This window comes from Camarhynchus parvulus, chromosome 10 (genome assembly GCF_901933205.1).
Source record: "Camarhynchus parvulus chromosome 10, STF_HiC, whole genome shotgun sequence".
NCBI classification, from domain to species: Eukaryota; Metazoa; Chordata; class Aves; order Passeriformes; family Thraupidae; genus Camarhynchus; species Camarhynchus parvulus.
The window spans coordinates 18,158,123-18,180,194 of record NC_044580.1 but is presented as its reverse complement, the minus strand read 5'-3'; the positions used below and the strand labels follow the sequence as shown (position 1 = coordinate 18,180,194).

Below are 22,072 nucleotides of genomic sequence, written 5' to 3'. Positions count from 1 at the left end.
GTAGCTTCCCTGGGTGGTGACAAGAGCACAGAAAATGCCCTTGGTCTCCTCACTTCTATATCAATTCTGTATGGGAATAATATCTGCTACTGCAGACACAATTTGTGGTAGAGTTTTTTGCCATACTAAGAGCAGCAAATCCTGTGGAAGCTAAAGCCAGCTATGCCGTATTGTAATTGATGGCAGCCAACAGGTAGGGGATGAGTATGTGTAAGCTGTGAAAGCATCACTACTGTTCAACTGTTGTTAACAATCAGCTGTTTCTAGCACTGCTACTGACCAATTAATTACTTGGAGGTAATTAAAAAAGAAGAAGAAAGAACCTTGAATGAGGTTCTTTGCTGTATGGCATAATAATCCTTGGATTATTATTATTAATCCTTTTCTGCTGTCCTTCAGTTCAGGTTTAGTCTGTGCCTGCTCTGAAAGTTTGGTCTGTGGCTGCTCTGGAAATAGGCTGCTGATGCTTAAGTGCTCCCACAGACTCCAGAGTCAAAATTAAACCATGCAGGCCAGTGATGCCCAGAGGTTTGATCTATAACACTCATTTCAGTAGCAGTGTGTGGTGCAGAACTAGTCACTGGTAGTTCCCTAAAGAGCTCAGAAACAGTACCAGGAGGAAATTGAGAAGTGGAAATGAAAGACTTCAGAAAGTGTTGGCTGGCCCGACTATTTTAAATGGCATATTTTAACTCGTCACTATACTAGATGTAAAATATATTGCATTATCTAATGTATATATGAAAAATGTGCATGTGTCTAATGGGTATATTAGATAATGGTTACTGTGGAGGCTGATACAGAGTGAACTAAGTAATAATGGGAGGAGAGTGAAAGAAGGAGGAACTGTGGTCTAAAAATGGGATGAGAAGAATGAGTGTGTTAGAAGTTAGCCAGTTATATCCTCCCTGTTTAATATTTACCATAAATCTTGACTTTAAAAAATCTGGGTCAGGAAAATCATTAATACTAATTAATAAAGTTATTTCAGTTTGTCCATCTGAAATGAAAGTGAACAGGCAATAAGTGTGATGTATAAATACATGTTTGTAAATAAAGTCCCAAGAGATAGCCTCCACCTTGTGTGCAAGCTTTATGCAAACACAGAGAAGGGTTTTGTGGGCTGGACTCTTGAATTTTGCTTTTGACTTGAGCTTCAGGAGAAACCTGTGGGCCTAAGGAATTATTCTCAAAATTCCCAACTTCAAGATCAGGATCAGCAGTAGTTACCTTGGCATGTCATTGCTCTTCAGCTAATTTATGGTGATTTTCTGGAGGAGACCCTAGTGTTGTTTTTTATTGCTTAGCTGGCTGGGAAGCTGTCCCAGCAATACGTGGTAATTGATGTATTTGCAGCTGAGCTGGTGGTGGTACTTCCACACTCATTTTTCTGTGGAATAGATGCTGAACATTTTGGTAAGTGGATGTAGAGATTTGCTGTATGAGAGAGGTATTAGTGAGTGTTATCCCTCCATTAAACCTTTCCAGTGGGCTGTAGATGATCTGCAGGCAGCAGTTGCAGCCCTGCAGATGCAGTCTGTGCATGGCTGTCCCTGCCTGTAATTTGCAGTGTGGTTGGCTCCCATTTTCTCATGTTACAGAACGTTTCTGCTGGCCAAAGGAAAAAAAAATCATAAAAAACATTCTAAGTCTCTAAGTTGTTTTTAAATGTTGCAAAAAGTGTTAGAAACAATCCCCACCTGTCTTTTCTTCTATCACATCATGAATTCAAAATTTAATTTGGATAGAGAATGGTTTCAAAACAAAACTGAGGTCAGCATGTATGTCCAAATGTGGCAGGGTGAAAGCAGTTCACTTCTGTCACTCTTGGTTGATGGACTTTGACCTTTTCAGTGACAGGTTTTGGGTTTGAAGCTCAATATTGGAAGACTTTCTATTTTCATTTGCCTTTATCTACTGTGTCAAGAAAAATAGAACATTTTGTTTGGGGAACTTCTCCTTTTAAAAAGTTGTTGTATAGTAAATAGTTATACAAAACCATGAACAAGCTGCTCTGCTGAACTGTGCTTTGGATGAAGTAATATTTACATTTTATAGTGCTTATTTTGGCTGTCTTCCCCCTGATTTTCTACAATTTGTTTTCTGCATCCCTCCCTACAAACACAGTTGTATTTCAGAAATCCTTTTCAGTCTTTGGTGGTGCCTTTTGGCCATAAATACTGTAATCTAGAAAGAAAAGTGGGAGTTCTCAAACTGGCCCTACTGAGATTTGTCTCTGTCATGTGGGATACTGGAACATCCCTTTCCTGAATTTTTGTAGGCAGGATTGAATTTCACAGGATTTTTCGGTGGCACAGCTGGAATGATCACCAGAGCAGCCTTGTTAGACCCTCTTAGTAAATGCTTTGATTTGATTGAGGCTACAAACAGCACTGAAAAACAAACAAATAGAGTGTTTGGTGAGTGAGCGAGAAATGTGTAGATGTGGGATATTCCAGATCTTGCCCTCAGGGTGAAGTCTATTCCTTCCGGCCTTCTCCCTGCCATTTACTCTGCTTCCTCCTCTGAGCTTTGGTGCTGTAGATGTCCAGTTCCTGCTCACTTAGATTCATCCTGCTGAATCTAGATTAGCCTCTGAATTTAGGCCTAATCTTTCTTTCTTCCTCAGCACTGATGAGTAAGTCTGCTTGTCCCTCAGTTCTTGGCCACATTCCTGTTTTCTTCTCCCAAATTCATGGTCTTTTGTCCCTGTGCTTTTATCCAGCACTTTTCTGTTTCCCAGTACCTCTTAGAGATCCTTTGTTGCCAAGTTTTCTGAGCTCTCTTGATTATCTCCTCAGCTGTTTGGATCAGAGATGTAAACCATCACTTGGTACAGATGGTTGTGAATGGGCCTGCAAAACACTTGGTAGCATTTCCAGTCCAGTGATGCAGAGCAGAAAAATCTTAGGTTTTCTCTTGGGTTATTGTCAATTTCCTTCTTTTCTAATAAAAATAGATGCAGTGTCAAAGGGAGTTTAGTGGAGGCTGGTGGCTTCCTGAGAATTATTGTATTGTCTAACATCACTGAGTGCAGATGTGTGCAGTAGGGTCTAAAAAGTAATGCCATTTATCACTTTAGCCCTGTTTTCTCTGTTGCTGTTTTTTGTGTAACTGTAGTAGGAAATGGGAAGAAGAAGTACAGACATTGTCCTAGTAAAAATGAAAATGCTGTGAGAAGTTCTGTTTGTATTTGGGTAATGATGTAAGTCCTTTGCATTCTTGTTTCTTGAAGAAGTAGATCCTTTACTTGACATGTAGAGGGCAAGAAACTAGTTGTAAATAAGTTCTGCAAGTAATACAAAATAGACCTGCAAGTACACTGGCAGCAGTTCTGGCTGTGTTCCTTGTGATGCCTAAATCTATATTTTTTGCTTTCATTTAAGTCTCTGCACTGGTTTTCCAGAGAGCTGACTAGAAAAGAAGTTTTTTGAAGTGTCCATGGGGAAATTTATCATGTGTTAATGCTGCCTACTTCTTGGACTTTTTTCAGCTGTGCTTGAGGTCTGCAGGTGATCCCAAAATTTGTAATTTCTGGCACTCCTGGAAGCTTGATATTGACGATTGTATAGTTGGAGAAAATTATGTTGCACTACTCCTGCATTCTCTCTCTGTAGTCTTGAGTGAAAATGTTCAAAGTCAGATACTGGAAAGTGCCTGGCTGTGACTGGGGCAGGTCCATGGTGCTGTGTGGGTTTGAGATCACTGGGGCTGGATTCACTCTGGGCTGTCAGAGCAATGAACGAACTGTGCTGATTGCTCCTGTGAGATCTCGAAGAACTGGCCTTGTAGATTGGTGTTACAAACACAACCTTGAACTTTGTGATCCCAAAAATACAATTCTGATACAAATACAAATCTAATTCCCCAGATTCTTCCACTTCAGGAATGGAAGCAAATCTTTCATGGTTTGTGTCAACCCTCCTGAGATGTGTTTGTTCCCAGCCTCTCTTACGTTACACTTTGTTTGCTGCAGTCTTCTCACCATACTCTTCTGAGAGTGTTCTGCGAGTCTTGGGGGAATAGAAGCTTCCTTGAAAGAAAGTTCACTTTTGACTACAGCCTTGCTGATGTTAATGACTTGTTGTGGGAGCCCAGAGTCTGAGTGCCTCCAGTGAGGTGCTATCCTCAGTCCTGTGGATTTTGAAGCAGCAAAACTGCTGCTTCAAAATGCTCAAGGTAGCACTGGGCTTGCAAGTTCCTCAGTGCAAAACACAAGTTCAAGCTGTCTGTGGTGATACCAATGTTGAAGAGTGGCCATGCTGGTGTTCACCACATTTGAAGAAAAAATCTGAATTGTGGCAGTAAAGGGCAAGAAGACTGTATCACCCACCGCAAGAGGAATTGGGGTAAGGTGACTAGATGACAGATGCTGATTGTGGAGTAAATATCCAAATCTTGCAAAGAGAAATGGTTTGAAATAGATTTATAAAGGTTCTTGGGCTGAGAGAGCACTTTGATAGCTGGCTAACACCTAGGAATGGACACAGAAGGCATTGATTGTCAGAAAATAATGGAAGAGGTGAAGTAATTCGCAGTGGCTGGCTCATCTCTTCTTTGATTTATTTTGATTTAAAGCATTAAGTGTTGTTTGCATTCTTAAAATATCAACCCAGCATAAAACTTGATCTTTTGTTTCTTGGCTTTAAAGTCTGGTTTAATTTACTTTTTTAGTGAAGTGATATGTAACCTTATCTTAGCAAGGAGTCCTACAGCAACCCACAGTGTTCATTTCATGTGACTGGTGCAGTGAAGTGTGCAGAAAGTAAGTTTCAACAAATGTGTTCATTGTTTGATTCTTATTTTTACTGTTTCTATAGGGAATGAAACTTTAACAAGAAGTCTATGTTAAAGCCTGGCTGACAGGAAGAGAGGAAAAGTGTAGAAGCAATGCCCTGATGAAAAGGTAGGGAACACATTGGTAGAGTGGGCAAAAGGCTTGTGTTCTGCCTTGGGAATTCCTGTGAAATTAGAGGGCTTCTGCTTTGCACCCAGGATTGTTTGCTTGCTGTGAAGAAAATATTGAGGGGGGAAAAAAGGCTTGTCTGACAATTTTGCCAGGCAATTTTGGCAGTACAGAGCTGGGGTGAAGTTTTTTCATTGTGTAACTGCAGTTACTCCCGTGTCTTGAGACATTGAACTCCCATGTAATTTGTGTGGTGTTATGTCTGAGAAGTGGTTCTGAGTAGCCAGAGCAGGACTGACTGATGCAGTTAACTTCACTTTGCTCCTGCCTGCCCAGCTGACACATCTCTCTGGGTTGGTTACTTCAACAGCCTAATGCAGCAATGCACAGATGAGATGCTGGGAGCTGTTGGGACTTTACTGGCAATTTTTAATAATTAGCTTCTGATTTGTGTCTCTCTTCATCTGCTATTCATGTTCCTTCAAAGGAAGTAAGTTCTTGGAGTGTTATTGTATGATGAATATTTAAAATAAATAAATCACCAGCTTTGAACCATTTTAAAAAAGGTTGCCCTGCACTGGATTCCAGCACACTCTAGGAGACATTCATTGCTTGCCTACACATGGAACATCTTTGGAGTCAGGATTACAAAGTGAAATATCACCTGGTTTAGACAGCAAATGGATCTAATAAGGAACTCAAATTAATAAGCAATTTAATACTCTCAAAGAAAAATGCAGGAAGGAATGAGAATGACAACAAGGCAGATCAAAAGATTACAAGGCAGTTGTTGTATTTGTCTGCCAGTGGTGGACTGGCAGACACTCTTTTAATGGAGTCAGAGGGTCCTTACTGCTGCTTGGGGATGTTGGCTCCTGGAAAGAAACTGGTGTGGCTGGAGCAATTCTTCTGGTTTGCAGCCAGTTCTAAGTTATCTCTGCAAAATTCTGTGGGGAGGAGCAGGTTGTAGGGATTAGATCAGTATATTTTTTCCTTGCAAATGTTGTAGTGCATGTGTAGTAAACTGTACTTGGTGAGGCATTGTGCCTGTTTCTGCTGCACAGATGGAATATATGGCTCATCCACATCAGTTCTGGTCATGTGATGGGAAAAAGCTGATGTGTGCTTTCCTCTTATAGTATTTGAATGAGGAATGTGATCTGTTCAAAAAGCTTGGACACTGAATGAATTACAACAGTGGTGACAAGCAGCAAAAATCCTCAATTAGTATTTCCTGAATGTTTATGAAAAAATAGGATGTTAGAAAATTACATTGAATAAACAGTAAAGATGTGTTTACCCTTTGTCTTTCAGCAAAGTAATCAAGCTAATAGTTTGTGGATCTGAGAGATTATCTGATTGTTTCTCCTGTTCTTACATTTTTAGAAGTTACAAAAAGCTCTCTCATCTATATAGTCATGATCTAGAGTGTGTGTGTTTAATAATTTTTTTACACGACTTTGTTGTTTGCAAGGATATTTTGATTCTTTCTGATCTTTGTGGTGTTTAATTTACAGTCGTATTAATTACATGATGTCCATTAAAAATCATTATCATGAGGTGCATTTATTTCCAGGGACTTTTGTAAGAGATTATGGTTATGATCCCATGGCATTGCCTTCAAAGTGCAGCCTTTTGTCCCCCCAAAGATGAGCTGCAATATGGTGAGATGTTGTAGGGAGATGAGTGAGGGTAAAAAGATTACAGTATGGAAGTTGTAGGGGAAAATCCGTTCCTCCCTGGATGGAACATGAGCAGCATTCCTGACCTCTCACACAACACAATCCAAGAGGTGGAGTGAAGACCCCATGGCCAGGCTGTGTTGAAATCTTGCAGAGGAGGGAACTCTGGGGCTTTCTAGCTGATAGAGCCACACAGCAGCTGAAAACTAGGGGAGATAAGGAAAGAAATCTGTCTCCTTGGACTGATGCCTGTCCCCATCCCAGGGTTATCTCAGGTGCTGTCCTGAGATTCACACCAGCAAGGCACAACCACAAATCACCAAGTAAGATATACGAGTAAAATCACTGTGGAATGGCTTCATGGTAGGAGTTTCTGCAGAAATTCTCCATCAGTTTAGGTGCAATTATTTGTCACTGAGTTAGCTCACAGTTTATACCTTCTTTCTGGGGTCTATTAACAGAGTTTGCATAGATCTGCTCTGCCAGTAACCTGATATTGAAAATTTGAGTATCCCAGTTGCTCTAGTAAAGTCTAAGTCAGCCTTAGACTAAAATACCACTGAAGTTTGTCTTTTTAATTCCATTTTTAGCTGTAAGCCTTTGTATTAAAAGACAAAAATCATAAAACCATTGCAGAATCCCTGAACAGTTTAGGTTGGAAGGGACCTTAAAGGTTATCTCATTCCCCCCCTGCCATAGGCAGGGACACCTTCCACTATCCCAGGGTGCTGCAAGCCCTGTCCAACCTGGCCTTGGACACTTGCAGGGATGGGGTAAATATGAAGGGATAATTCATCATCAGCCAGGCCTTTTTTTTTTCCCCTTACTTCAGTAAAATCTGCATTAAATTATGAAAGTCTTGCTGACTTGTGTATTATGTGCTATAACCTAAGGAAGCAAATTTATGTGATAGCAGGTGTTTGTATGTAGGGGATTCTAATTTTAACTATCTAAATGAGGAGAGCTTGTCCCAGTTTTTCTTGAAAGGGCTTTTGGGAATAAAGGAATGTTTGAATTTAGGACTTTTGGTATAAACTTTATATGGAATAATGGTGATGTTTAAATAGTGTAAAGGTATGATTCTTCAATATTATATATATATATATATATACACACATACACATAATTCTGTTTATTTGTAATGCTAAACTGGATTTTAATAATTTGTAATGATTAAACTGGAGTAGTGCTGTTAATACCCTGGAGTTATAGGTCCTGCTTGCAGTTTTAACAGCCATCATTTGTATAATTTTTGATTACTAAAGTGTTTAGTAATCAAAAAATTACACATAATTTCATTCTAAAAGGCATCATGAATCACTCTAGAAATTAGTGTAGTTCTGTGAAATGGTGCTGGTAAGAAAAGGAAAAAAACCTCAGTGTTACAATAGCTATGATGTAGTTTCACAGACCTATGCTAATGTCAAAAAATACCTAGAACTTCTGTCATGTTAGCTGAAAGATGTCAGTGTTTGGTCTTATTCCAGAGCTTAAGGATTCTTTGTTAAACATCTCCTTCTCTGCATGCATTTGTTCCCAGCCTGCTGGGTTTGCTGGAGCCAGATGGACAGAGAGATAATAGGCAGCATATGCAGAGGCTGAGTTTGTGTGTCTTTGAATATATCACTCAGGGAGGAGTTTGAATTTGTAGTTATTACTTTCATATATATGCTAAGTAACATATTCCAGATGTGTTGAAATAACTGGATGTAGGTTAAACTAAGCTCAGTTTTGTAACTGCCTTCTCTCTTCAAACACAAGCTGAAGTTATTATCAGACTGTTACTTTCTCATATATTGGTGATTACTTGCCAGTAATCCTGTTTGCTATAGTGTCCCATAGTGCTTATTAGCCATGTAGAAAAATAAAAGATAATTTGGGGGTTCTGCTTGGCATTTTCTAGAACAATGTAAATAAGCATAAAATAAAAAACCTGTGCTCATTTCCTTGCAACATTAGAAGCTTCTCAAGCCAGTCCAGCAAAACACAACCAACCTACAAAATGGGAGCAGGAAGAGGGAATTGCCTCTCTTGTCCTGGTGGATGAGGTTGGTAGGGGTGACCAGGCACAGCCTGACATTCCTCCTGCTTGAGCAGGGGCTGGTGCTGGAAATCTGAGGCCAGCTTGGAACAATTTGATTAAATGCACATTATCAAATTGGGACATAATTTTCCAAATTACCAGTAAGAAATGTCTGAATTTATAATGTTTTAACAAAAATCTTGGTCAAATCCAAGAATCATGATGGCATGAAGTTTGATAAGTCTTAATACTTGCTATCTAGAGCAAGAAATAAAGGGACATAAAGCAATGGGAATAAAAGTTACATAAAAACTGAAGTCCTCTGTCAACCATTCAGACTGTTTTAAATTCTGATTGTTCAGTTTCAGAATGTCAGTAAGCTCTTGAAACTCCTGTGTGGTAACAGTTTCTCTTGCAATAAAATTTTGCACCCAAACAAAATTAATTCAACAAAAGGGAGTCTTAAATAGCTTGTCTGGTTTTAAAAGTCTGGAACTTGATGACAGTAAACTTCCTGAAGCTACTCTAGCAAAATTCCAGTGCACATGGGTGTCTTGGAAAAACATTTTTAGCCTATTTCTCAATGTTCATGTGAGAGCAGAAAGCATTTTCTTTATTTGCAAGCTTTGCAATTTTCTGGTTTTAAAAATAACCATAACTTTATCATTTCTGACCTGTATTTCTTTCTTAGAAGCTGTAACACCTTGTGATGGAAGATGGAAGACAAAGGGGCCCGAGTTGCTGATTACTTTGTTGTCGCAGGACTAACGGATATCTCAAAGCCACTGGAGGAGGAGATCCACTTCAATGATGCCTGCCATAAAATCGCCAAGCCAAAAGAGCCCATCACAGACGTGACAGTCCTCAATAAATCCCTGGGGGAGGAGGTTCCTCAGGGCTATAAATGCATAGAGGTCACTCCCTCAGGCCTGTCTGCAGATCTCAATAACGGCAGCCTCGTAGGACCACAGATATACCTTTGCTATCGCCGAGGCAGGGATAAGCCTCCACTCACTGATTTGGGGTGGGTGCTTTCCCTGTTCCAGTGGGTGATTTTCACTGTTTTATTTAACTAAGGAGGAGATAAGGCAGCTTTACGGAAATGCCATACTTTTTAAATACAAGGCAGAACTCTAAACAGGAAGATATTTGTTGACTTGAGAATACTGTAACCCAGTATGGAAGGGAAAATGCATGCTGAGTGGATTTTAATGACAAGTTTAATCCTTCCCATTTTGGAAATTTCAAAGCCATTTATAATTTTTAATGTATATGTTTGGATTGGGATAAGGTGCTTAACCTATTTAACACAGAAAGAGATAAGTTATATGACATTCTTAGGATCAGGCAATGAATCTTTAGTAGAACTGGAAATAACACTATTTTGCAGTAAACAAAACGCTTAAAAGCAATTATACATGAGGAAAAACAGTAGAGTTTCATCATGAAGCTTTTCTGTTAGAGTACAGTTGGAGATAATGTGACCTTGTCAGTAAAAATGTTTTGCTCAGCAATGAGACAAGAGCTGTGATTAAAACTCAAAGTGTTTTTAAAATGTGACTTTTCCCTTCCCCTTTAACTAGGGTTTTATATGATGGCAAAGAAAGAGTCAAGCAAGGCTGTGAAATCATTCAGAGCACCCCGTATGGGCGGCCTGCCAACATCAGCGGCAGCGCCTCATCCCAGCGGGTGTACATCACCTACCGCAGGGCTGCTGAGAACATGACCCAGAACACCCTGGCTGTCACAGACATCTGCATCATCATCCCCAGCAAAGGAGAGACTCCTCCACACACCTTCTGCAAGGTGGACAAGAATCTGAACAACAGCATGGTAAGGTTCAAAAGCTGGGCTTTGAACGCTTGGTACTCACCGATGTGACGTTTGTGGAGTACTTGTGGCAGCTCTTGGAGTACCTGGTGAAAAATCTTCGTAAGAGGTCTCCAAAGATAAATCAAATATTGGAAGAGTTGGAGGATTGCATTCCTTTGTTCCTGCTTGGAACAAAGGCTTTCTGAAAGCCTTACAGCAAATGTTTGGGTTTTTTTAATGCTGACTCCAGCATCTTTGGATTGGTCCTTTAGAACCTGTTGTGTAGCTGTGTATAACTAGAGGTTTTACAGATGTGGCTGTTTCTGACACTGCTTTTACTGTTGTGGTGAGAATTCCATATCTAGCAACCAGCTTCTGTTTTGTCTTCCAACTCCTCCCTTTACCTACAATGCTATTTTATAAAAATGTTTTTCTCCTCAGTAGTTTCACAAACTTCTTACTTAAAGAAAGTTGTATGTGAGTGATGTTGGAAGCTGTTGACTGTAAGCACATTTAAATGTTTAATATGGTTCCAAAGCCTGACCTGCTAAAATACACAGGTTTCATACAACTTTGATTTGCAGAATGAATATTTAGGTGTTTCCTGGTTAAATCTGCTGCCCAATGTGCTGGCTCTTACAGGGTCCTCAGAAATTGGTGTGCTGAGAAGAATGCTGACTGCTCTGCAAGTGGGATCATGTAAAAAAGATCAAGATCATGGGAATTGATTTGTGCTTGCTTTTAAATAAATGGCTTGTAGGCATTAACCAGTGGATTATTCAGTTCTGATAGTTCCCATATTGACTGGGTTATGGGAGTGCTGTCTTATGGAACTTGTTACACCTGTCTCCCTTCTATAAAAGCTCTGTGTTCCCCCTATGGGTGCTGCTCTTTTTTGTTCCATGACTTTCCTTGTTCTTTATTCTCATGTCCAGAAATTGAGAATTTAAATACTTAGAATTATCAACATTATTATTAGTTATATTCTGTTATGTCCATTTGTTATACTCCATCACTTAATCCAGTAACTTCTTTTATTTTGCAGTGGGGCTCAGCCGTCTATTTATGTTATAAAAAATCTGTGGCAAAAACCAACACCATATCATATAAAGCTGGTATGTAACTACTGTGTAGCCTTTTTAATCTTCAATTCAGAATGTCCAGGCTCATTTGTAATGTAATACACTTTGTACTAAAGAATTGACACAATCTAGCCATTATTCAAAAAAGGAATCTTTCCCTAAAGAATTCTTAAAATCATGTCAGAAAAGAGGCCTTAGAACTGGGTATCATGACCATGCTGTTTTAAAATGTGTGTTTAATTGGGAAGCTCAGCTGTGTTTTGATAGGTTTCTACAAACCTGGGTGTCTCCCATCTCTGTTTGTGTTACTGGTAACTGTCTCTTAAGGATGTGTGTGTATATGCAGAAGAAAATACCACAGAAATTATTTGATGCATTTTCATGATCACTTTAAGAAACATTTTGAAGAATCCTGCAGACTTCCACACTGCCTCGAGCATCATTGGCACTGAGCTCTTTAAGTATTTTTGGATCGTGTGTCATCTTTATTTTATTGTTTTATTTATAAGACAGAATTAGATTTGCTATGACTGATGAAATGTGTTGGCTTTGCATTTGTTGTTGGTTTTTTTTAAACCCTGATTTTGTTTGGCACACAAGTCATGAGCATGATTCACACTTAAGCTTTAATCCACTTACATCCCTTCTAGAGGCTGCTCTCTGTAAACAGCAGTTCAGGACGTACTAAAGGGTGGACAGTACATTTGTAAACAAATAAAAATTTTAAAAGGCCTCACATCTAGTGATAGCTTGCACAAGATTTTGATTCTTGGCATGAAGAGATCCACTGCCTTTTTTGGTTACAAGTTTTTATTACTTATTAATGTTCCCATTTCTGTTAGAAAAGTGTGTAGAGACTGTGCTGTCTAACAGAGAAATCCTAAATCCTTTCATGCAGTATCCATTCTCAGTGTGGAGTCCCCTGGGCTGGCAGTCAGAGAGGATGGATTGCTACAGCCTCCCTTGTAACTGAGGACCTGTGTGCTAAAAGCCTCTGCTTCAGATCTTCATGTTTTACAGCCGTGTTTAAATAAGGCTAAACACACTGGCCTGGCAGCACAAGAGCTGAGTCCTCAGCTGAGGTGGATCAGCATAATTGACTTCATTCTTTTGGTATTAAAAAACTATCTAAGAGCAAACATATATTTTTCAGGGAGCGTTTGTTGGCCAGAATTAATTGGTGTTATAGTTGAAAACATCAGTCTTTTTTCTCAAGTATTCACATTACTTTTATTTAAACTAGATTTTAAATCTTTGCTCATACTAGTGATGAATGTGAACTATTATATAATAACAGGTGAGATACACACAGTCTGAAAATAGGAGAAGATAAATCAGTTATGAATAGTTTCCAGAATGGAAAGTAGGATTGCAGTGTAATTCTTTAGTCAGGTGATTTTCCTTAGGTTATGGGAGCATCTGCCCCTTCCAGCTATTCCCTTTGCCTAATTATTTACACCTTCACTCATCTTCTGAAGTTACTGTGTGCTCATATATGAATTTTCTGGCAATTATTTTATGGAATGAGCTATTCCAAACCTGTTTCTGCTGGCTTTCCTATAACTCCCTCTTTGCTCATTCTATTTATAGGTTTAATATGCAGATATCCTGAAGAAGATTATGAATCATTCCCATTACCAGAATCTGTGCCTCTTTTTTGTCTCCCTATGGGTGCAACGATTGAATGTTGGCCATCTAACAGTAAATACCCTCTCCCAGTTTTTTCTACATTTGTACTAACTGGAGCTTCTGCAGAAAAGGTATTTTGAAACCTTGAAAAAAAAACTTATTAATTTAATTGAAAAAACTCAGTTGTTTATCTGTTCAGGATGATGATAGCGAATGTTTACATAGAGGAGCTTGAATCTCTTCTCTTGGGCTTGATTCCAAGACTGCTTTGAAGAGTGACTTGCAGTAGTTCAGTTGATCATAAACCTGAGTTCCTCTGTTTTCCTGTTAGTCTGTGAAACTGGAGAGCTGTAAAATTGCACTGCATATATGTGCAAGTAATGCTGTTTTTATTGCAAGCATGGAAACGACCTTGCATGTACATACTTGTTCTAAAAAGTAAATTGGATGTCAGGGGATATGGCTTTTAGTTGTGTATAAAGGATTCCTAAAATAGCTTTAAAGGCAATTGGAGGAGCAGTTGACTGCAGTTGTACTCTTTATAATCATTGTTTCTCTCAAATAAATTGTTTTGTAAATTACTCTTTTCTCATATGATATTAAGTGTTTTAATTAAATAACACACAGTCTGGATTTTCACAGCCATTCCAGAATGGGTTGCTTCAAAAGATCACCATCTTTTGCATTGATGTATCTTTTCAAACAGTAATACAATTGATTTTCTGTGTGTTTGGGGTTTCTTAGATCGCTTTGAGGATTGAGGCAGAATTACTGACTTCACATCCACAATGTGTTTGCAGGTATATGGTGCTGCTATTCAGTTTTATGAGCTGTATCCTGAAGAGAACCTCACAGAGAAACAAAAATCTCAGCTGGGATTAGCAGCTGCTGTCGAGGGCAAAGACACGTGCAGAACAGTGCAGACAAATAAATGCATCTGTCTGCTCTCTCACTGGCCTTTCTTTGATGCTTTCAAGAAGTTTCTTACCTTTCTGTATCGTTACTCCATTTCTGGGCCACATGTCCTCCCCATTGAGAAGTAAGTCATTTCCAAAATTCATAACAGTAATTTCAGTTGATAGGAGGGTGGGGGTTTTGTTCTGAATTTCCTGTAATATCCTTTTTACTGTACTCAAACATTAAATATAATGGCTGCACTTTTCTCCTTTTGATTAACATATCTTTACCTATATTCTGGAAAATCTAGATTTTTATTTGTGATTTAAGTGCCTGCAGAGGTCTCTGAAAGCTGTTTTAATTAGCTTTGCACCCTTTAGCCATAGTGGTTAGAAAGAGCAAGATTATAAATCCTTTCTTAATCTTGCACACATCAAGTTAGGAGAATTAAATGAGTAGATTTGCATTTTTTCAAATGCCTATTTGTATATATAGTGTAATGAGAGGTGATAAAGCAGATTGACTATCTTGTATTTGTGATATATAAACCTAATTTCTTTCTCACATGAAGGATTTCACATTATAAAATGCAGAGGAAATCCTTACACCAAGAAATGGTCAATACTTGTAATTGATATGTAATGCCATGTAGCATTTCTAGGATAATGTAATCTTTTAATGCAGCAGATTTCAAATACACTATTTACTTTTCTGTTTTATTACACATCAGTTTTTTTCTGCTTCAACTTAAATATTAACTTTCAGAAGACTTTGACTATGTGGATTAAGTATTTCTTGTGATTGCTTATCCCCTTCATTATTACAGTTCACATCATTGAACTTGTTTGAAAGTTCTGATAGAGTAAACTTCCAATTGTTTTGTTTTTAAGCTCAGGGGTTTGGTGTTTTAACTTTAGAGAATGAATAAAATAAGTAGGTATTAGAAGTGCTTTATAAATTTGGATTTTATGGATTTATTCAAATTTCTCTGATTTGTAAACTGGTCAGTTTACTGTGGATAATTTAAATATAGGATGCTAATGTAGTATCCAGCCTACTTCCTTTGGCTGTTTTAATGATGATGGTTTGTCTGTGACTGAACATTTTCAGTCTGCCCAGCTGCTGCAAAGAGCAGCTTTCCCTTGTTGTGTTCCATACTTTGGCCACCATCTTCATACACTGGTAATAAAATAAAACCCAAATCAATGCTTATTTCTGAGTTTGTCCGAATTTCTTCCAGTTGTAGTTGCCTGTGTCATAATACTGGCAACATTTGTAGAAATCCTGGTAAAGTATGTGCTGTAAGGTGAAGTTTAGGGTGGAATACCTGTTTCTCATGGGTTTTTACCCCATGTAGCTTCTTTTAATGTGAAAGTGTCTATTGTATAGAATTACACTTCTGGAACTTGTGGAAGTTTAATCAATTCATGAAACTGAGAACTTTGTCAAATTCTAAAAACATTTTTCTGTATTTGTAGTATGTAAAAGAACTTTAAAGCTTTTTCACCAGCAATTTTATATAACATTTTGTATTTAGAACTGAAGAAAATGGATGAGCTTAATGATTCTCCTTGATATTCAGCCAGGAATATTTTTTGCAAGTAACCAGTTCTAGTCTCTGAGATTTAGTGCTATTTCAAACTCTGTCAGAAGCAGGATTTTAAAATGGGACTGTGATGTTCAAATATCAATATTTCTACTTTACAAGTGAAAAAAACTTCCTTGTAGTATTTCACAAACAGAGTTTGTATTCTGAAAGAGAATCTGCCCTCCCATTTTCTTGTGACCAGTAGAAAAATAGGTTTTCAAGGTCAGAATATCCCAAAAGGGTTTAGGTGCTGGGATTTTTTGCTCTGGTTTCTGAGTAAGTATGTACCATTTTCATATAATAATTTCTCTTACTGTCAAAAATTTTGTCTTGAGGTGAAGTAGTTTAAGCTTAATTTCTACTAACTAAGTATTTTTCTTTTCCTGTAGACACATTTCCCATTTCATGCATAAAGTACCTTTTCCATCCCCTCAGAGGCCAAGAATTCTAGTTCAGGTAAGTGTAATTTTCTTTAATAACTGTGTCTAAGGTGAAGATAAAGCAGGTTAATAAATGGAAAATGTAATTTTTGTGCCCAAATTATTTTTGTTCAGGATTTCTTTTTTCCTAAATTCACAGACATAATGGGAGAATTCTGTTTCCAGTTTAGTTAATGACTTCAGTGAGTTATTATAAGAAGCTGTTTAGTGAGCTTAGAACTTTAATTTTTTTTCAGAGTATATGGAAATTAGTGAAAAATTATTCCAAGTCAGCATCTGGTCTGACTTTTGCAATAGCTTTAGAACTGTTTTCTTCTCGCTATTGCATGAAGGCTGAATGTAAAATAAATAAATAGAACTAAACCAGATGTGAAATGTACATCCCTGATTGCCCCTCTTCCCGAGGGCTTTGTGCTCTCGGTGAGAGCTGCCAGAGCCACACCCAGTAACAGCCCCTTTATCAAACCTGGCCCTTGCTCTGTCCTCCCTGCAGGGCTCTGTGGGAGTGAAATAATCACAGGAATTGCTACCTGCTCTTTGAAATCTCACCCCTGTCACTGTTGGTAGGAGAGAAAAAATCCTGGTCTCAAGGACTTCTGAAGTGTTATTAAATCTCTTTATTTCCTCCTAAAGAGGCAAAATAGAGAGGTGTTAAAAATTTTATTGCAGAGAAAAGAGAGCTCTCTTGCAGTCATAGTATTCTACCATTTGTGGTTTTGATTAAATAGTTACAAAATGATGCTCTTCTCTGTTATTACTTGTATAACATAAAATATGGAGAGCTCTGTGCAGTTCTGAGCCTTAATTGTGTAGCCCATATGGTATTGAAGTCTTTCAGAGCAAATACAATCCTGGGTTATGTCTTTATAGCATGTACTGAATATTGAAGATCCTCTTTAGTGTATTCTGAAGGGGTGATATTTATTACTCTTACTGGAAAGGGATTAGAGAACAGTTATACTGAAACTGTATCAGGCACTTCTGGCCCTTTTCTTATGATTTTAAAGTTCAATTTAAAACCCAGCATTTTTACTTCTTGTTTTAGATTTGGGTTTTTTTTAAATTCATATTCAATAAAATGTTTGTGCTAGGAAACACTAAACACCTATTTACAGAGATTATAATTGAGTTTAGAGAAAAGCTTTTAATTTTTTTGTCTGAAGTTTAAGGGAATTTTGTCAAAGTATATATGGGTTTATATCCTGGAACAAAGTCTGAAGATCTAGTTATAAGTGATGTGAAAATCATGTCTGTTATACCTTATTTTCAAAATGTTATGTGCATTAAATTAGTACAGCTTTAGGAGCCAATAGTACAGATGGAGAAAACACTGCTTTTACAGTAGGCAGTGGTAATTGAGATCTGTGAATAAATTCTTCCTTCCAGCTGCTTCCAGGGACTTAAGTTGTGGTAGGAACTGCACTGAATAAAATCACAGGTGATTGTACCTTAGACGTTTCCTCAGAATTAGTGTGGGAAATGCCTGCATTGAAAATGGCAAGCTTTCAGGATTGCATTTCTCTCTGAGGCCTGTTAATGGAAAATGTGGTAGTCTTTTGCTAAGCAATTAAACTTTTAAGTCTCAAAGAAATGATAGCCATTAGTAAAACACTCTGGAATGTTCCTATTTGCCAGCTTCCAGCTGCCAGCCTTGGGTTCCTTCTGACCTAAGATCTTTCCTTCTGACCCAAGATCTGCTGGACTCTGCGCTGCATCCCCTCATTGCGCAGAGGTTGCTGTGCTAATGTATCACAACCTGCAGACTTCAAGAGCATGTGGAGTAATGTTTCTCTCTCTGGGGAAGGGGGGTAATAAGTGCCCCTCCTGCCTGAGGGAAATGTGCCCCTTAAATAGGTGCTTCATTGTGTTTGTGTGCTTTTGCTGAAGCATAGAAGTCAGAGACTGTCAGGCTGATGCTTCCTTTCAGAGGGTGGTTTATGAAGGTTTGCCTCAGGCTGGAAAAATGAGTCCTCTGAATTCTTCCACTGCACAAGCTAATGGTGCTGGTGCTCCCAAGGTGACTTACTTGACAAATCCAGCCTGTGGTGTGGCCATCCACATTTGTCAGGGAAGTGGGATGTGAGAGGTGCAGGGAAACAGCATTGCAGACTCTCCTTATTAATTCCCTGTGTTTGGTGGCTCTCCAGGCACAGCATTAGGTGACTTTGAGCTTCTAAGTCATCAGTCTTGTCTTCTGCCTTCTATTACCTGGTCACCTGCAGTGGGTCTAAGGTGAAACACACTCAAACCTGAAATATTACTAAAAATGGTCTGCACTTGCAGCTCAGTTGTACAAGTTGCTGAGGCTGAGTTATTACTGCTTTTAAACAACAGAAAATGCAGGAGGATTAATCCAGCTGGTGTCTTGTTACCCTGGGTTTACCATGGCTGGAAACATCAGCTGGGCTTTGATAAATTGATTGTCTATTGCTCTTCTTGTACTTACCTGAGTTTTCCTATTCATGCTGAATATGTGAATGATTTGCTTGATGCCATGTCACTGTAAGAAAGAAATGTGATTTAGTAGGATCTTCTGCATCTTCAAGTAATGCACATTTTAAAGATTCTATCAGAGCTGAGCAGTTTCTACCAGCCAAGAGCCTAATTCTCATATGCCTTCTGAAGAAAATATAGCTTACATTAGGAGCTGCCATCTCTCCTCTTTATGAATTTTTATCCCTCTCTTTACCCCTAAATCCAGAAAGAATTCCCCCCAGCTCCTGAAAGCTGTGTATGAAATATGAGTTCTCACAGCCCTTAAAGTACAGAAGGCTTCATTTTTCAGCAGTTAATATATTCAAATTTTTGCAGCATTAGCTAGTTTAAAGTCTTCTTTATGAATATGCAATGTATTCAGTTCTGGCCAAGAAAGGAAGAACATGCTTTGCCCAGTTTTTACTAAAAGATCCTGATGCATATCATTGCACAGCGCTTCCTAGAGTGATAGACAACTGGGGTATACAAGATTCAGCTTAATTTGGATTATTTTAAAGTGTTCTTTGTTATAGTTGTGTTATTTCTGATAAATACTTCCAAAGTTCAGAATAGAAATAATGTATTTTAAAATCTTTTCCCAGCTATCTCCACATGATAACTTGATTCTTAGCCAGCCTGTGTCATCACCACTCCCACTAAGGCAAGTAGCAGTATCTTGTTAATTGTGAGAGGTATTCTGATTTGTGTTACAGAAAAGATTTGCTATTTTGAGTTGCAGTTGTGTAAATTAACTCACCTTGTCTGGTGCCTTTGGAAGCTGGTGGATCTGAAGTTTATTCGTGTGATTAGACCTGCACCCTGACAAGGATACACAATTATTAATGTGTTTGGGGGGTTTAAAGTAATTTTAGTGGTTCTTGAGGAAGAATATATATTATTAGATCCCCTTTCTAGGAGTTCATCCCTGGGCTCCCAAGATAGTTCAGTTTTGTTTTGGAAGGGAGTTGAAGGAGTTCTATTACTGTCTTGACTTCCACATCTCAGTGCAGGAGACTGATTAAAGAAACACGTGTTGTCTCCCTGTAAATTGCTTCTCAGAAAGAAAAATTGTCATGCCTGTGTTCTGAAAATAGTCTAGACTGAGTCAAGTCTCAAGGAATCATGGTTACTGTTGGGAAATAACCATTCCTCACTGGTCAGTGAAGTGTGCCAAGTATTCTACCAAGTAATCTTCTCTAAAAGAAAAATTTGCAGATTTCTATTTATTTTATTATCAAACGTTTCTTTTTTTTACTGTCCCTTGTAACTCACCAGTGTGTTTATGTCCTGTAACAGTGGTGGCAAGTTTTCTACACTACTTCAGAATTTAGGACCTGAAAATGCAGTAACTCTGTTGGTGTTTGCTGTGACAGAACATAAAATCCTCATCCACTCATTGCGACCTTCTGTCCTCACGAGTGTGACAGAGGCATTGGTCTCTGTAAGTACCAGCTTTTAGTCATACACCTGTAAAAGGACAGAAAGAATGCTTCTGAGATAAAATCTAGATTTTGTGTTAGTGCTATTAAACTTAAAGGTTGCTTAAAAATAAGAATTAAAAAAAAGATCACTAGAGAGAAAAATTATTGTTGTAACGATATCCTATGAAGGTAGAAGATAAATTGTTGTTGATTTTTGTGTAAATATTGTAAATAAGAGTTTGATCATCACAGTGCATTAGAGTTCCTGATTTTCCCAACTAGCACTGTATCTATTCCTATGAAATTTTAAATGCACTATTTTCCCTGCCTGTCATCAGTAAGCGTTGTTTGCTGCTTCTGTGTGCAGTCTGTGATTCTGAAGAGTTTTTTCCTACAAACTGAATTTTAGAGAAATTAGTGCAGTTTCAAACTAATAATCTACATCTAGATTCTCAGTAATAGCAATCTGTCATGGTAAATAATTTTGAAGTCAGTGAAGTGTGGTTTATTCCTGCATAGGCTGTATTGTACATGTTTAACCTGTGGTTTTGTCTCTGCATGTTTTCCAAGATGATATTTCCCTTCCACTGGCCTTGCCCGTATATTCCTCTGTGTCCCTTGGCCCTGGCAGATGTGCTGAGTGCGCCGTGCCCATTCATAGTGGGGATTGATTCCAGATACTTTGATCTCTATGACCCCCCACCCGATGTCAGCTGTGTTGACCTGGATACCAACACAATTTCTCAGTAAGGTTTCATCAACAGTTTTTCTTCTCTGTTAATTTTTTTCTGCTTCCTCTTTTCAAAAGCAAAAACTGGTTTTTTTGGCGAAACTTGAAGGGGTGTTTTAGTTTTTCTTTCTTTTCCTTCTGTCCATGCCAGTTTAAGTAATTAGAGCTCAGAACATGGCATGAGTGGTGTTTGCTAGTGCAATAACAGGTGCTTAATACCATTAATCCATCTCTGGTGAGTTGTAACTGGATTGATTTCAGTGCTGAAGAGTGTGGCAGGGTAATCATCACCCTGAAATATGGGACACTGGTTGGATGGCTCTGATCAGATCTCCACACAGTAAATCAAATTTGACTTTGTTAGTTGGTTTGCAATCATTCTTAGTCCAGTTTTAATGGAGTGAAACCTCCTCTGGTGTGATGGAACAACCTCTGAACACATTCCAGTGAATGGTTTGTTTTTTTTTTTCCAGAACTGGAGACAAGAAAACTATTGCATGGAAGATCCTACCAAAGAAACCTTGTAAAAATCTCATGAACACTTTGAACACTTTATATCAGCAACTGGCAGAATGTGAGTAGGAAAGTACATAGTAAGCTTTACACTGGGCACAGTGTGCCACAAAAACAGATAAATGTAGCTAATTAAATATGTTCCAAAGTTATCAGTTCCACTAAACATTTATTTTTACAGAATGGGAAAATCTAAATCTAGAGATTAGAAACTATATGGGGAATTCTGGGATAGAAGAGACTTCACATATGTAACTGTACTGAGGACAGTACTTAATAGATATCCCTTCCTATTAATGTTAGTTTCATAAAAAAAAAAAAAAAAGAGCTGGATAGGGGTGGTGTTATTGAAATTCATTAAAAGAAAGCACTTTTTTGTAAAGGCTGTTTACACAGTCCTGGCTGTTGAGCTCACAAGAATTTGTGTCCTGATTAGAGCATACAGAAACAGAAGTTTATTGGGATATGCTGCACAAAGAAGTGTATAGCTTATGGGTGGTGAAAATTATCTGATGCTTCAGAATTTTGATACATTTTTCTGCAAGGGCTTTTTAGAAAAAATTCTAAACCTTATATTCTGTATGTAAAAATAGAGTGGTAGTGAATTTAAATCTTATTACAGAGTAGGTTGCTTAAAAATGATATTGAGGTAAGGTTGGCTATAATTATATGATGTGAAAAGACAGTGACAAAACCATCCTTTCACTTTCCTGAGGCATTATTAGAATGTTGCCAAACTCTGTGTGTGTAGCAGTGAAGTCTCAGCTAAAGTTCTGAAGGCTTTAAAATGTTGATGGCTGTACTTAATTAAAGAATACAGGTTTTGCTAGAGCCACATTTTGTCTGTAGCAGCATTTTGCAGCACTGTGTTTCA

General features: G+C 38.2%; 1 protein-coding gene across 5 annotated transcripts in view; it reads left to right on the top strand.

Moving 5' to 3' along the window:
- Window positions 1–22,072, top strand: part of DENND4A (DENN domain containing 4A) — a 48,442-nt gene that overhangs the window by 3,612 nt on the left and 22,758 nt on the right. For 4 of the 5 annotated variants that reach the window (XR_004061037.1, XM_030955073.1, XM_030955074.1 and 1 more), the window contains exons 2-12: window positions 4,821–4,906; window positions 9,303–9,635; window positions 10,195–10,444; window positions 11,469–11,538; window positions 13,096–13,265; window positions 13,935–14,173; window positions 16,009–16,075; window positions 19,137–19,195; window positions 19,831–19,975; window positions 20,526–20,701; window positions 21,159–21,259. Coding sequence is in view for 4 of the 5 variants with exons in the window: in XM_030955073.1 (XP_030810933.1) it covers window positions 9,328–9,635; window positions 10,195–10,444; window positions 11,469–11,538; window positions 13,096–13,265; window positions 13,935–14,173; window positions 16,009–16,075; window positions 19,137–19,195; window positions 19,831–19,975; window positions 20,526–20,701; window positions 21,159–21,259 (1,585 nt within the window). In the remaining variant the exon portion in view is untranslated. The remainder of the gene's footprint in view (window positions 1–4,820; window positions 4,907–9,302; window positions 9,636–10,194; window positions 10,445–11,468; window positions 11,539–13,095; window positions 13,266–13,934; window positions 14,174–16,008; window positions 16,076–19,136; window positions 19,196–19,830; window positions 19,976–20,525; window positions 20,702–21,158; window positions 21,260–22,072) is intronic. The other variant, XM_030955075.1, reaches the window with a different exon arrangement.